This window comes from Amia ocellicauda, chromosome 4, assembly GCF_036373705.1.
Source record: "Amia ocellicauda isolate fAmiCal2 chromosome 4, fAmiCal2.hap1, whole genome shotgun sequence".
In the NCBI taxonomy this organism is placed as follows: Eukaryota; Metazoa; Chordata; class Actinopteri; order Amiiformes; family Amiidae; genus Amia; species Amia ocellicauda.
In genome coordinates, this window is record NC_089853.1 from 54358491 (window position 1) to 54373181 (window position 14691).

At 42.5% G+C, this 14691-nt stretch overlaps 1 protein-coding gene and 1 long non-coding RNA gene across 3 annotated transcripts; one reads left to right on the plus strand and one right to left on the minus strand.

The window, feature by feature from the left end:
- The first annotated feature begins 1422 nt into the window (after positions 1 to 1422).
- On the plus strand, positions 1423 to 7661 carry LOC136748758 (uncharacterized). Of its 2 annotated transcripts, XR_010816620.1 has the most exons (3): positions 1423 to 1637; positions 3072 to 3118; positions 5723 to 7661. It is a non-coding gene; the product is annotated as an uncharacterized LOC136748758 (long non-coding RNA). The 2 variants fall into 2 exon arrangements; XR_010816621.1 differs by lacking the exon at positions 3072 to 3118.
- e2f1 (E2F transcription factor 1) lies at positions 5294 to 12422 on the minus strand. Its single transcript, XM_066702770.1, has 7 exons — positions 10892 to 12422; positions 9985 to 10075; positions 9630 to 9849; positions 8475 to 8627; positions 8049 to 8163; positions 7185 to 7413; positions 5294 to 6774 (listed from the first exon to the last, which is right to left on the minus strand). Exons 1-7 carry the CDS (start codon positions 11132 to 11134, stop codon positions 6527 to 6529), a joined length of 1299 nt encoding a protein of 432 aa, XP_066558867.1. The 5' UTR covers positions 11135 to 12422; the 3' UTR covers positions 5294 to 6526.
- Between the last annotated feature and the right edge of the window lie 2269 nt (positions 12423 to 14691).

The window sequence follows — 14691 nt, forward strand, 5'->3', positions numbered from 1 at the left end:
TTGTCCTTTTATCTAACAAATACACGCTAATTAGACGTTTTACCTACCATGCATGACAATTTTCCCCATCAGCCTTAAACGCACTATCTGCAAATTTAATACCTACAGCAAATTTACAGTAAATTTAAGACAATGTATTACCTTAATTTCCCAGATTTTATTTTAAGACCTTTTAAGACTTTTTAAGGAGCCACGGGAACCCTGGGTTGGAGGAAGGGTTAGACTGGTCTGCAGAAAACACGCTGCTGGCTGCGGAGAGGTCCTGCACAACGGGGTTGTATAGAAGATCACGGGAGACCAGCAGTAGGCAGCAATGCACAGCAAAGGGACACCTGTAGTAGGAAGGGTTAGATGGGTCTGTAGGAATGCACTGGCAGCTGCTCAGAGGTCCTGCAAGGGAAGTGGTAGATCGGCATCACAGAGGACGGGCAAGAGGAGAAGGAGGGCAACATGAAAACAAGTCTCATGTTGCGTGATCACATGGTTCGGGATGACCAAAGCGGACGTTATGTTGCTCGAGCACCTGCGCGGAGGGGGCTGCGGGGGACATGGTGGAACCGAGGAAGCAAACTGTGCTGCCGCAAGGAGGAGAGAAAAGCGAGGAGAACTGAAAGGAGCCGCGAGGGCTGCAGGATGACCATGAGGTGGACGGGGGGAGGGGCACGAGCCGCAAGGGCTGCAGGGGGAGGCGCTGGGCAACCAAACGAGGCTAGGGGTAGGGCAGAGAAGCAGCCGCTCAGGGCTGGAGGGAGGGTGCCAGCAAAAGAGGGGTTTGGGAGGGTGTGGCCCACTGCCAGCACTGCGGGGCATGAGCCCAACATGCGTGCAAGGCAAGTGACGGGGGCATCGGGGGCCTAGTATGGGATGCGGCCTATGCCAAGCGGCACACCAGTCGGGACAGAACGCAGGACAGAGACAGGAGGGAGGATAGAGGAAAGGGACGTAGAGTAGACGTGAAAGAGGGGTTTGGGAGGGTGTGGCCCACTGCCAGCACTGCGGGGTATGAGTCATGGTCATGCAGAGCAAGGCAAGTGAGGGGGGCATCGGGGGCCACGGATAAAAGGAAACCGGGGCCTAGGATGGAAAACGCCAAGTGGCATGCCAGTCCAGATAGAAAGCAGGATAGAGGAAAAGGAAGTAGACTTGGAGGAGGGCACTGGGCCCGGGAGAGTGGAGGGGGAAGGGGAGGGGAAAGGTGGGGGAGGAGCGGGGGGGGGGGACTCAAAGATGCTGGACAGGAACAAAGAAAGCAAAAGCATGTAAACAGCAGCAGTGTGGGACAGTGGCAGGAGCCACCGTGGGAGGAGGGAAGTGAGTTTATTTTTTTTTGTACTGCTGTTGTTGTTGGTGGTGTTATTATGCGAGCTATGCGGGGGCGGGGCCAAACGAAGGACGGAGACGTCATCAGGAAGGGACGGCTGGCGTCCAGAGGGCGGGGCGCATGCTCGGCGTCAATGAATGTGAGGATCACGGCACCAAGGATCCGGAGGCAGACACGTGCAGAGCATCGGGGGCACGGCATGGCGATGGAGGAACGCAGGTTCCCGGCAGAGAGACGCGACGAATCCGCGGTGAAGAATGCATTGGCGTGAGCAATCGTCCGGATGAAAGGCAGGAGAGCGAGAGAAGCGACGCCGGTGAGCAGAGTGACGCACTGCCGGGGCCGCCATGCAAGAGAATGACGCGCTGAAGGCGTGCGTGATGACGAGATATTTATGCGCTTTGACCGGAAGCGAGTGTGCTGACATCGGAGTTGTTCACTCCGAAATTAATTTATAAATTCCACACAATGCGTTTGCTTAGCAAATGCACAATACCTAAAATTGTTTAGTTATTAACAATATATGTGCGTTATTTATGGGAAAGGGCTTGTTTTACACCTTTTTGAAAAACTATGGAAGCATATTAGCACCACAGAGAAAAATAAGTACAGCAGATATTAATCCAAATGTTGACAATTTCCCTTACAGCAAACTGTATATTTTATTCAGACACTATTTCACACATTAACGTGCAAACCCCTGCTATTTGGTTCAGAATAATAAATCAATAGAAAGTGTTAGGATTTGGTGTAATTTACAGGTTATGGTCATAACTTTGTGAGTTTGTGTGCATTTATTATTTTAACATATGCTATAGGCCTACTGTATTGCAAGATGCTCTCGTGCAGTTTACAAAACGTTTCATTCAAGGGATAATTTAATGCTTTGGGGAGTGTGTTACCACAGACACGCATCGTAATTTGCCTAGCAATACTGACAGGGTAAAGTATACTATAAGGTGGTGCTGGTGTTGTGTTCACTGGGGAGTCAAATACCCAAATTAAACCATCTTCGATATGCCAATATGATTTTATAATTTACGATTTACTAATACTATCATTGCTGTTTACCGTTTGAGATGGAAGACTTTTATCAGTGAAGTAGCAAAAGCATGTAACATGTAACTTGAGTCGCAGAACACATGATTAGTTTATATCTGTATAAACAAAATCTGATGATTAGGTATAAAAATATATGTGCAACAGATATAGCAGCAGATGCCAGAGTAGATTGCATTGGAGTAGATTGGAGTACCCAAGCACATAATCCAGCAGCGTGATATTCATACAAAATATAATTAACACATGAAGACCAAAAGATAAACATTAAAATCTGAAAAAAATACATACAAAAAAATTGTTAAATTAGCAGACACGCCCCTTTGTTAACACCAGGTGAGGTCTCTAGATTTATACATTCTAAAACACATTAGGGTGTATACAATGAGCAAACTACAACTACAGCCGAACAGTGTCAAGACACATTTCATGGGTAGTTGCACAGGATGTATTAATTGGAACCCTGCCACTTTCTCCTTGAATTGGCTGGGTGGCTCACTCACCCCCCCCGCCACCCTTTGTAGTGATGTATTGACTTGGAACTGCTTTCTAGAGAAGATTCCTGAGAGATTAGCTTCCAAAGAAAAATATCAAGACTGCACCATCCGTCACCACCTTTCAATGCCTCCTGGAATGTCCTAGACTGCACCTGTGCCCTTCACAGTTCATATCTCTGCTTTACCACCTACAGATCTAACCAGCACAACCTGACTAACTTGACACCTCCTACTACGTAAGGTCAGATGTCCAACAGCTTTGTTTTATTCTACTTGCTCTTGAAGCACTGTACCTCATGCCAGTTTTTATATTGTTTAATTGTGCTCTGTAGTGGAGTTCTTAATAGGTATTTGAATTCTGCATATTTATCTATTATTATGGCACTCTTAAAATGTCACCTTTTGATTAAAATAATAAATACAATAATAATAATGAAAAGTTATTATATACTGGGATATGTTTGGAACCACTAAAATATCAGTCTGAAAGCACAAGCAAAAAATTCAGATGCCGAAAGCTCCCCCTTCTCTAGTTATGCAAGTGTCTAGCATTGCCAGTGCATAACCTACTGATTTCCTGCTCCCTATTTCACTCTCATGACATCAGTCTAGTGATCAACTAAGACAAACTTGTTTGTACTTGAACAGACCGATTTTTACGGTGACTATCTTGATTTGCAGCCTAATCACACTGTTATGATACATATCCACATGATGCAAACAGGCTTTTCAGGTTAAAATACAGACAGTTCTGGTGTAGTGACGCACTGAGGAGAACATTAACAGTTAGGTCCATAAATATTTGTACAGTGACACCATTGTCATAATTTTGTCTCTGTACACCACCACAACGGATTTGAAAGGAAACAATCAAGATTTAAGTGTAGACTTTTATCTTTAATTTGAAGGCAGTTACATCCAAATTGGGTGAACGGTGTAGGAATTACACCCATTTTTATATGTTGTCCCCACAATTTTTGGGGCTCAAAGGTACTTGGACAAACAAACATAATCATAATTAAATTGTGAGTTCAATACTTGGTTGCAAGTCCTTTGCAGTCAATGACTGCCTGAAGTCTGAAACCCATAGACATCACCAGATGCTGGGTTTCTTCCCTGGTGATTCTCTGCCAGGCCTGCACTGCAGCTCTCTTTAGTTCCTGCTTGTTCTTGGGGCGTTCTTGGGGCCTTCAGTTTTGCCTTCAGAGACATTAGGTGTGGCCAAATCAACTATTTGGTACATTCTTAAAAAGAAAGAATGCACCGGTGAGCTCAGGAACACCAAAAGGCCCAGAAGACCACAGAAAACAACCATGGTGGATGACAGAAGAATTCTTTCCCTGGTGAAGAAAACCCCCTTCACAACAGTTGGCCAGATCAAGAACACCCTCCAGGAGGTAGGCGTATCTGTGTCAAACTCAACAATCAAGAGAAGACTTTACCAGAGTAAATACAGAGGGTTTACCACAAGATCTAAACAGGAAACAGGAAGACCAGTTTAGAGTTTGTCAAAAAACATCTAAAGAACCCTGTCCCGTTCCAAGAAAAAGCAGGAACTAAAGACAGCTGCAGCACAGGCCTGGCAGAGCATTACCAGGGAAGAAACCCAGCATCTCGTGATGTCTATGGGTTCCAGACTTCAGGCAGTCATTGACTGCAAAGGATTTGCAACCAAGTATTGAAACTCACAATTTAATTATGATTATGATTATGATAACATGATTTATGTTCTATTCTGAAAGTTAATGTGCATTGCTATTGCTAAAAACTAAAAGGGTTCAGAATATACAGTTCTTCACCATCAAAAGCAATCACTAATTATGGATAATTCGGGTCACAAGAGAGCAGACCCTTTAAGGCTAGTTTGAGATCTGCTTCTTGTAAACTATCCTCTTCATTTTCACAGACGTCCCTGAGCAAACAAGTGTATCCAGAAAAGGACTGACAAAATGTAATGTAACCATATATGAAAATTAAAATATCCCAAATCTAAGTGTCATTTTATTTATATCAGGTTATTGCATTATAATGTTGCCTAGTCATTTTCCACATTTATTCCTTACATGTGGAGGAAGAGATAATATTACACTTATCACATAAATACATATCAATAATAACTGCTGACCTGAATACGGTTGAGGACATTTCTCATGCTCAATTTGATACTTATATATTCCGTCTGCACCAGCAAGTTCAAATCATCATTTTTAAGCTCAACAGTTATGGCACACAATAACATGCTATGTAAAAAGTATACAAAAAATTCATTGTAAGTACTGTCCAATCTCGTCTGCATTGGATTTGGGGAATATTTGAATTATGCTGTTTAAAGTACAGAAGCTCAGTTCCAACACTGAAAATAAAAAATAATCCATTCACTTGCAAAAGAAAGAATGCAACAATTGGGGTAAAAAACTTTTTTTTTTATAGATATATATATTCGTGATTAAACAATCTCCACACATATCAACCTGGCTTTTTGGCCGGATACTTGCAGCTTATAAAGTACCTTTTGGGGTCAGTATAGAATTAAAAAACAAAAACAAAAAATCAAATCAAAATCAAAATGTCAGTAGTGAAAAGCTCAGACAACCAAACAGCTGTTTTGAGTTTTCCTTGCAGTTTTTATATACAGAAGCAAGAAGACCAATCCCTGAAGAAATAAATACTTAACTCCTTAAGAAGAAGGAAGGTGCAGTGCATTGTAAAATTATACAAAAATAAGAGCTTTCAATGTTCAAGAAAAAAAAGGAAATACAAAAAAAAAAAGTATTGTTTTAAAAAATGTAAAAAAGTTAATCCAAATGTATAAGTTACTAATTAGTTTTGTTTCATTATCCTACAGAATGGTAAGCAACAGGGAAGAAGGGAACAGTTTACACCTGTACTGGGCATCTTGGGTACACTGATGTATCGGCAGGTAAGACTCTTTAATAACACTGACACACATTCATTCTGTCCAGGATTGTTGTACCCAAGAAGTGGCTGTCCGTTGCTTTTGGTCACACAACTAAACGCTACTCCTTTACAACGGCCACAAAATCATTTATTTTCTCTGTATAATTTAATACACACAGTGGTAAAACTGGAAAACTCCAGAACTACTGCAGAACAAAAAGCAGTATGTACAGCTTCAACACCTTATCTTACAACACCCCCCACACAACACAACACACACACACACTGTCCTGTGTGTTTGACTACAATCCTTTTGGGTTTTCCCTTCTAAAATACTGAGCTTTGTAAGGGATCCCTTCTTTGTTAGCCCTGGAGAACATGCATTTCCTAGCCTAGTCTCAGCCTTCTCGGTCAAAACGCCTGGACTAGATTCTAGAATTATTCTGTACAAAACACACAATTGGTTACTACAAAAATGCTTAAAAAAATATTGCATTTAAATGTAAAATGTAAATTCTTGTGGCAGTATCTAAAGGAGGGAATATAATCAAATTAAAACACAAACATTTGATACAATATATCTGAACCACACAATAAAAGAAAGGGTGGGAAACTCCAAATATTTAAATGCATAAATAAATAAAACAATCTGATGCATTATGTTCTCTTTTCTGAGTGCCATCACGGAGCCCTGCCCACACCAATAGCTTGTCTGCTGTTTGCCGCCACGTGCACACGCTTCCTCCATCCTTCAAAAGTCTAGGGGCGCCAGATCCCCGAAATCACAGTCAAAGAGTTCGCTGATGCCCTCGCCCTCCCCAAGCCCGAAGTGGTAGTCGTGAACCTGGGGAGGGGAAAGATTAATGAAGCTGTCCAACGGGAGTGAGGAGAACTCCTCAGGACTCCTGTCCAGCAGGTAATCAGAGGACGGCAGGGTGGCCAGGTCAAAGTCGGGCAACGCTCCCAGACTGGAGAAGGCGTCCGCCGCCATCAAAGACTCTGCAGAGGAACAGACGCCAGGGTGAGGGAGTTAATCAGACAGAAGCAGCTCCAGCACTGTGCACAACAACATAGCACAAATATATATACATTTCTTAGGTTTACATTGCCCTTTCAAATTAAAGGATAAGTCACACTGCACTCTTAACCGAACAAGGAAATACATTACAATCTGCAGCCAAAAGGTGAGAAAAGTCACAAAAAGCTTTCAAAGTCTCATTTAGTAGCATTATTTAAACTGTACAGAAAAATCCAAGAAATACTGTTTTAGTGTTTAAAGTATTTTACATTACAATTAAAAAACATTCAAACTTTTAATAATTTGTACAACTAATGTTCAGTTTGTAAGGAATTGACAGTCCTCTGTTACATCAATAGATTGTCCTATTTTTATCCCTTGTCTGGTTCACCTGTGAGTAGCAGTGCAGCCTCCCGAGGGGGCGATGTCACTTCCTGGGGCTTGCTGCACTGCGGCTGCTCATTGGTGCTTGTGGAGCTAGGGGCGGGAGCAGGCGATGCCTGACTGGCTGCTTTGGAGGGGCTATTTCCTGTCACCGGGCTGCAGACCCCAGCGTTGTCTTCTGGGCACAGGAACACATCGATGGGGCCTTGGGTGCTTTTGAGAGAGATCTGAAACCCCTGCAAAGAAGTACAACAGGACCAGAGATAATCAGCAGTGAAAAAATAAAAGTATTGAAAAAAACTAACACAAATGGTTAAAATTGTGGATCCATCTTTTGGTCTAAAACTAAAACATTAAATGTGCATTTAATCCCCCCCACCCCCTCTTTTACTTTAAGTCCACCTGTCTGTCAGCAGCTCTAAATGTCTAATGAAATGGAATCAATAATAATAATAATAGTAATAATAAATGGCATGTAACGGTGTATTGCATATGTTCTATTTTGTTGGCTTAGGACACATGATTCCCGGAGCTGTAGTCAAGTAAGAGCATTGCGCCCCCCAGTGACTGTCCTGGGAATTACACTGCAGGCTGCTACACCCCCAGCAGCACAGCTTCCCTGAGATGCCTTTTTACATCTCTGCCAGGAGATGGCACCAGAATAGTACAGAAACAAAAACAAAACCATACACCCAATCTAAATTTCTGACAGTTGTATTTAAAACTCTGCACTGCACTTACTTCAACACGTCAAGTCCAGCCATTCAACCCTAATCCCAAAAAAACTATGTGCTTATATGCATTTTGTCTTAAAATCAAAAAGGAACTTCGCAAAATGGTTTATTTCACCACACTCCTGTCTCAGACCTACCTCTGAGGGGTCTAAAACCTGCATCTGTGTCTCTGGAGGAGCCCTAACCACCATCAGAAGCTGGTCGGGGGGGTCCACAGTGTTCCTCAGGTCCTGGCACATCACATATGCCAGCGTGTACTGAATTAAGGAATCAAAGTGGATGGAGAAATTCCCAACATAAAGCACACATTTTTCACTAGTCTTTTTTTTGTATATAAAGAGGATTTGGAGATCATGCCACAGTACAAAGGAAAATATGGTTTCATTGTGAAAGTATGTTAGCATCACAGATACAGGGGTTCAAAAAATGGAAGGACTGGTCCCAAGCTTACTTTAAACTCAAAAAGCACCAACCATACCCAACAAACACAACTTTCTGAAGCAGCACATTCTTTTAGATGGACATAAGGGGAAATCCCCTGCATCCTGAATTGAAAAGGATATTGCTTGTTCTCAGGATCCTCGGTGAGCAGTCTGAGCTGCAGGTTACTTTTCGCAATGAGCTCGTCCAGTCTCTGCTCCGCCTCCCCCAGGTCCGACACCTCCTTCAGCAGACTCTGGTACTGGGCAGCTGACACCTCGTCTAAACGGCTACCTCTGGGGACATCAAACAAATGTCCCTCATTCTGGGACCCACCTCCGGGGACGGCCATCTCCCCCTGCTGGAGCCCAAGTCCAAGATCTTTTAATCTTTCAATAATGATTGATTGTTTTAAAAAAAATAATAATTTAAAAATGATTTTTAATTGATTTTAAAGGATGATTTGATTTTAAAAGCACTTGTTTTGTTTTGGTTTTTTGGTTGTTTTTGTTCTGTTATTTTGTCAAATACATTGGCCGTTTGGATTTTAATTTTAAATGCATCGTACTGTTTTGTTTTTGTTTTTATTTTATTGTTTTATTTGTTTTTTGATTTGTCTGATGCATTTTCAGTTAATTTCAATGCATTTGACCTTATTGTTTAATGGTGTTTTATTTGGCAGTATTGCCTTTTATCACAAGTTTATTGTTTGATTGATTTATTGCACATGTTTATTTGAATTTATGTATTTTGGTTCATTTTAATCACATTAAGATTTTAAAAAATGTAGGTGATTTTAGAATTGTTTTTTTTTTTTAATTAATCATAAGTATTAAAATTTTGAATGTTTTTTATTGTAATGTAAAATACTTTCCAATAAAACAGTATTCTGCCTGCTCAGATTACCCTGTAACTGTGTGATGGCCCTTCTTTGGACTGTGAATTTATCAAATGAAGTTATATTGTGTAGAGACTCCAGGATAACAACTGTTTGTAAGCCAAAAACATTAAACCTATAACCTAAGTAGTCTAAATTACATTCATATATTTTCTCTCTACAACCATTAGGCTACTTCTTTTACAGTCAATGCCAAGAGATAATTGTGCCCCACTTTTAGAAATCACTAAATGTGATTGGCCGGCTAGGAGAAAAACAAAATCCTTCCCCCGTTTCAGCCAATTAACCACTGAAAGAAAGAAAATTGTCTCCAACTCTTGGAAATAAATTGGGCAAATTGCACCTGGTCTGTAATTCATGCTCAAGTGAAAACATGATATTAGGCAGCAGTCAGACTCACAGCCACTGAATGTTGTTCTTGGATTTCTTGGAAATGAGCTTGATGCCCTCCAGGACGTTGGTGATGTCATAGATGCGGCGTTTCTGGACCTCAAGGACCTGCGAGGCCCAGTTGAGGTCAACCACCCCATCAGGTGACTTGGCTAGGAGCTCCAGGAAGCGCTTGGTGGTGAGATTCAGAGAGGTATCATAGCGAGACTTCTCCATGGAGGACTTGAGGCCTGAGAGGCAAATGACATAAAACCAGAAAGTTTATGACGTTTTTAACAATAATAAACTGATGTGTAATAAAACGGGACTGATACACAACATCTGTGGGATTTTAAAAAGTGGAAAATCTGAAAATTGTGCCATACCCCTCTCATGCACTCGCAAACTACTCCTGGGGGGCTGGCGGATCTCAGACACATACTGATGGTCGCTGTCCAAATCCAGCTTCCTCTTCACCTGCACCAGAGTCAAGAGAGACCGAGACAGGACCACAGCCAAGTACAGCGACAGGAAAACACAAACCAACAAACGAGGAATAGGTCAATTCTACCAACATAAAGCTCTGCAGTAGTGAAGTCATTTACTCCAGAGATACGACTTACTGCTGAAAAAACATGGACGTCGTACCCACAGGCAATAAATGCATATTATGTTTTAAAATAATAGTGACAACACGCACTGTTCTGGGGATACGTGGTCGTATGCATTTACCAAAATGCTAAGCGCCAGCAATATCCAAACATAGCGTCTGTTTATTCAAACTATAGTAACTTAACAGATGCTGTGCAAACTGGGGCTATACTGGGTGACAGTTTATGTCTCTTCTATGACATTTGATTTTGCCCATGTTGGAAATGTAAGCCTTAAACCGCTGGGATCATTAAAACTAAAATAATAAAACAATGTTGGTCATTTGCAAACGACATTTCGGATGCATTTTCGATTCAGGTCGTTTTTAGAGAAAGGTACACAAATTATCTGTTTTCATGGTGTTCTGTCTGGCTGACAGTAGCGCCGATTTCCGCAGCTCTGCGCGGCTCTACCAATGGGATCGCTGGGATTCTGCAGACCTGCGCAGAACTGTAGAGATCTGTGATACAAGAACGCCACCGATGTCCCTCCTGCGCAGTTACGCCACGCCCCCACTCGAATTTACTGTCGCGTTCTTGTAGCGCATATCTTCGCAGTTCTGCAACTTTGAGACAATAACACAACAAGAACAGTGCAGATCTGTGCAGACCTGCGCAAAATGACAAGAGAAAGTGCCGTTACCGGAGGGCGTCCCAGAGCCGGTCTCCTCTGCTCCTCGTCGCCAGGTGGAGGACCCTGCGGGGTGGCGAACAGCAGGATCTCCCCAGTGCTGGTGGAGGCTGCGGAATGGATGTCCACATTTCCTGGGGTGGAGATGATGACAATCTGCTGCTCGTTTAACTCAATGCTGCCGGCTCCCAAAATGGACTCAAAGTCGGCCAGAAGATCCTCCGAGGTCTGCCCAGTGATCAGCGTCTCTGACATGGCCCGGCAGCCAGCGAGCGGAGCGCTTTTCACTTGGGGAGTAACTAAGCAGGGCTGGACTGATGTACGAGATCAGTATTTCAACTAACTGCGTGCAGTACACTCAGAAAACAATGCAAACTGGAGACATGTTCTACAGAGAGTACAGTTAATCTGAACAAACTTTAGTCAGTGTTTATATTACAGAGTACATGGGTGTAAATCCTATAGACAAATTAAAACTGATTGTAGCCATCAACTGCTACACCTGGCGAGTTAACTGCTGTAATTATACAGTACCCCGACTGTAACTCAAACACATACAATAATAGATCTGGCAGAGCCTATAATTTTCAAGCATTAAAAAGTCTCTCAATTTATAACACAGCCATTGCTTTGAGGCCCCTGCATGCCGCTTACCATGCGATTCAATTCCTTTAAGTTGAATAGAAAGCAAAACCAAGGGGACACAATGCATCAAGGTAACTTTTCAAGTCTCTAGAAGCCAGTATCTTCCCATATCCGCAAATACGATCCGAATCATAAACCTGCTTGTTAACGATTAGGGAAACTGAATGCACTTATGCCCTGGCAGTATACAATGCTTATTTTAGAAAGCACTTCTTTATCCCTGTGCAAGTCACTGCGTCCACACGGTTTACGCGATGATTGCTACAGCTCAGACCCATGCAGTGCCAAAGTCTCTCTCAGCTCTCATGTTGAACAAGGCTCTGCTCTTTGTTCGTGGTGCTGATCTACCGGTTCTTGCACTGTATTTCATAAAGCACTGCTGTGTGTGGGGGTGGGGGGGCTAAAACCACACTGATCTGCACCGCTGGTTCCTGTAGGTACCTATAAAACAATGACTTCTCTATCTAAAAGTATCTGTACAGTTTTCCCAATGGCAGATCTCGAGGTCCGGTTTGCGCTGTGTAACCCGTCCTCCTAATGTCTGTAACTCTAATTCAAGACGAAATGTGAGCTCCACACATCCATACGACTGTCCCCGTCTCGGGCTTTCTCTGTCGGTTGCTGCTGTCGAAAACAAAAGCACAGTCCTGCTCTTTTGATCAGCGCATCCAGGAAGCACCAAACAGCAAGATTTGGAATTGAATATTTTTCAACATCCTGCTAAAAAAATAACTTGTGGACGCTCCTGCAGAAAAAAAATAGGTTAATCCAACAAAGTCCGGTAGTTTTGATCGTCTGTGGTCCTTGCCCCGCACAGCTTTTTTGTTATTGTTATTGTTGTCCCAGCTGATCCGACAAGGGTTGGGGTTTACGCGCCAAATTTTTTTGCCGCGAAACTTGCACGCGTAATAACCGCCTCACCTGATTGGTGGATCGGAGGGAACTCCTCGGTGAGAGAGGTGTGTGCGCCGCTCTGTGATTGGCTAAGGCTGGATTCCGTCTCCCGGGGGGCGGGGTGAAGCTCAAACGAGGCTGTCATGTTTTGGGCAGAGCTGTGACAGCTGCGGCACTGAACTGTTAAATATAAGCTTCTGGTTGAGTCTTTTGTAGGTACTTTCGGTTATGGTTTTGAGTTACACCAGCATGTGTAATTGCAGGCTATACATGACTGAGTGCATCTTAAATTATACATTTACATGAAATACGCAGCCATCCTGTCCCACACGCTGTTGCAGGACTCCAGTGTGCACTTTATTTACAAAGCAATGCTATAAATAAAGTTAAAACGTGAAACGAGGCGATAAATAAATATTGTTTTCAAGATTATACTTATTTATCATATATATCATCTTATATGGATCAATTGCTGGATGAGGCTCCCCAAGACATTTCCACTTGCTTTGATCTACAGCTTCTCCTTTGCACGTCACGCCTGCACGTCTTCTATTCTGTGTGCTCGTCTTTTTCCATGTCTTGGAATGTATTCAGTAACTTCCTTTGTCTATCTCTGATCTGTTCTTCTTGCAATATGTGTGTGTATTATATATATATATAATTACACCGATCAGCCATAACATTATGACCACCTGCCTAATATTGTGTAGGTCCCAAAACAGCCCTGACCCGTCGAGGCATGGACTCCACTAGACCTCTGAAGGTGTGCTGTGGTATCTGGCACCAAGATGTTAGCAGCAGATCCTTTAAGTCCTGTAAGTTGTGAGGTGGGGCCTCCATGGATCGGACTTGTTTGGCCAGCACATCCCACAGATGCTCGATTGGATTGAGATCTGGGGAATTTGGAGGCTAAGTCAACACCTTGAACTTGTGATTCATCAGACCAGGCCACCTTCTTCCATTGCTACGTGGTCCAGTTATGATGCTCACGTGCCCATTGTAGGCGCTTTCAGCAGTGGACAGGGGTCAGCATGCTCTGACCCAGTCATCTAGCCATCACAATTAGGTACCACTCATCTCCACTACAAATAGGAAAAAGAGGCTACAATTTGCACAAGCTCACCAAAATTGGACAGTTGAAGACTGGAAAAATGTTGCCTGGTCTGATGAGTCTCGATTTCTGTTGAGACATTCAGATGGTAGAGTCAGAATTTGGCGTAAACAGAATGAGAACATGGATCCATCATGCCTTGTTACCACTGTGCAGGCTGGTGGTGGTGGTGTAATGGTGTGGGGGATGTTTTCTTGGCACACTTTAGGCCCCTTAGTGCCAATTGGGCATCGTTTAAATGCCACGGCCTACCTGAGCATTGTTTCTGACCATGTCCATCCCTTTATGACCACCATGTACCCATCCTCTGATGGCTACTTCCAGCAGGATAATGCACCATGTCACAAAGGTCGAATCATTTCAAATTGGTTTCTTGAACATGACAATGAGTTCACTGTACTATACTGGCCCCCACAGTCACCAGATCTCAACCCAACAGAGCATCTTTGGGATGTGGTGGAACGGGAGCTTCGTGCCCTGGATGTGCATCCCACAAATCTCCATCAACTGCAAGATGCTATCCTATCAATATGGGCCAACATTTCTAAAGAATGCTTTCAGCACCTTGTTGAATCAATGCCACGTAGAATTAAGGCAGTTCTGAAGGCGAAAGGGGGTCAAACACAGTATTAGTATGGTGTTCCTAATAATCCTTTAGGTGAGTGTATATATATATATATATATATATATATATATATATATATATATAATGTGTGTATTCTGTATAAAGAATCTAGCTGACTGAATTTACATTTTGAAGTTAAAAAGTTAAAACAAGTTGAAAAGTGGGAAATGTATGGAGTGGCAGGCAAAAGTTTACATGTAATAATAAAACAGCAATTAATTTGTGCAGGTAAAGTTAATCTTTCATGTTGTCTGAATTATATTTTTATTGTCACTTGGAGGGCTGTAGCAGCAGGTTAAATGCATCTTTTTTTAAACAATTTAATGTGGCTGTGTAGCAATTCCCTATTGTGCAATTACCCATCAATCATAACAAAGTAGAATGCTACATTATCCCAATAATATTAATCAAATGGATGGTTTATTTTCTACCATAGTTATAGTTGGACTTTGCAGAACTAACACTGCACTTCAGTAATCTTGGGTGAGCAGATAAGGGGCCGAGCCCTTCTTTTCTTAAAACATTGCATCTGTTTGC

Excerpts from the sequence above, each read along its gene's own strand:
- e2f1 (XM_066702770.1), bottom strand. The coding sequence starts at position 11,134 with ATGTCAGAGACGCTGATCACTGGGCAGACCTCGGAGGATCTTCTGGCC. Across the intron at positions 8,628-9,629 it reads AAGAACAACATTCAGTGGCT|AGGTAGCCGTTTAGACGAGG; the intron begins GTGAGTCTGACT and ends TGATGTCCCCAG. Across the intron at positions 6,775-7,184 it reads GGCTGCACTGCTACTCACAG|AGTCTTTGATGGCGGCGGAC; the intron begins GTGAACCAGACA and ends GTTCCTCTGCAG.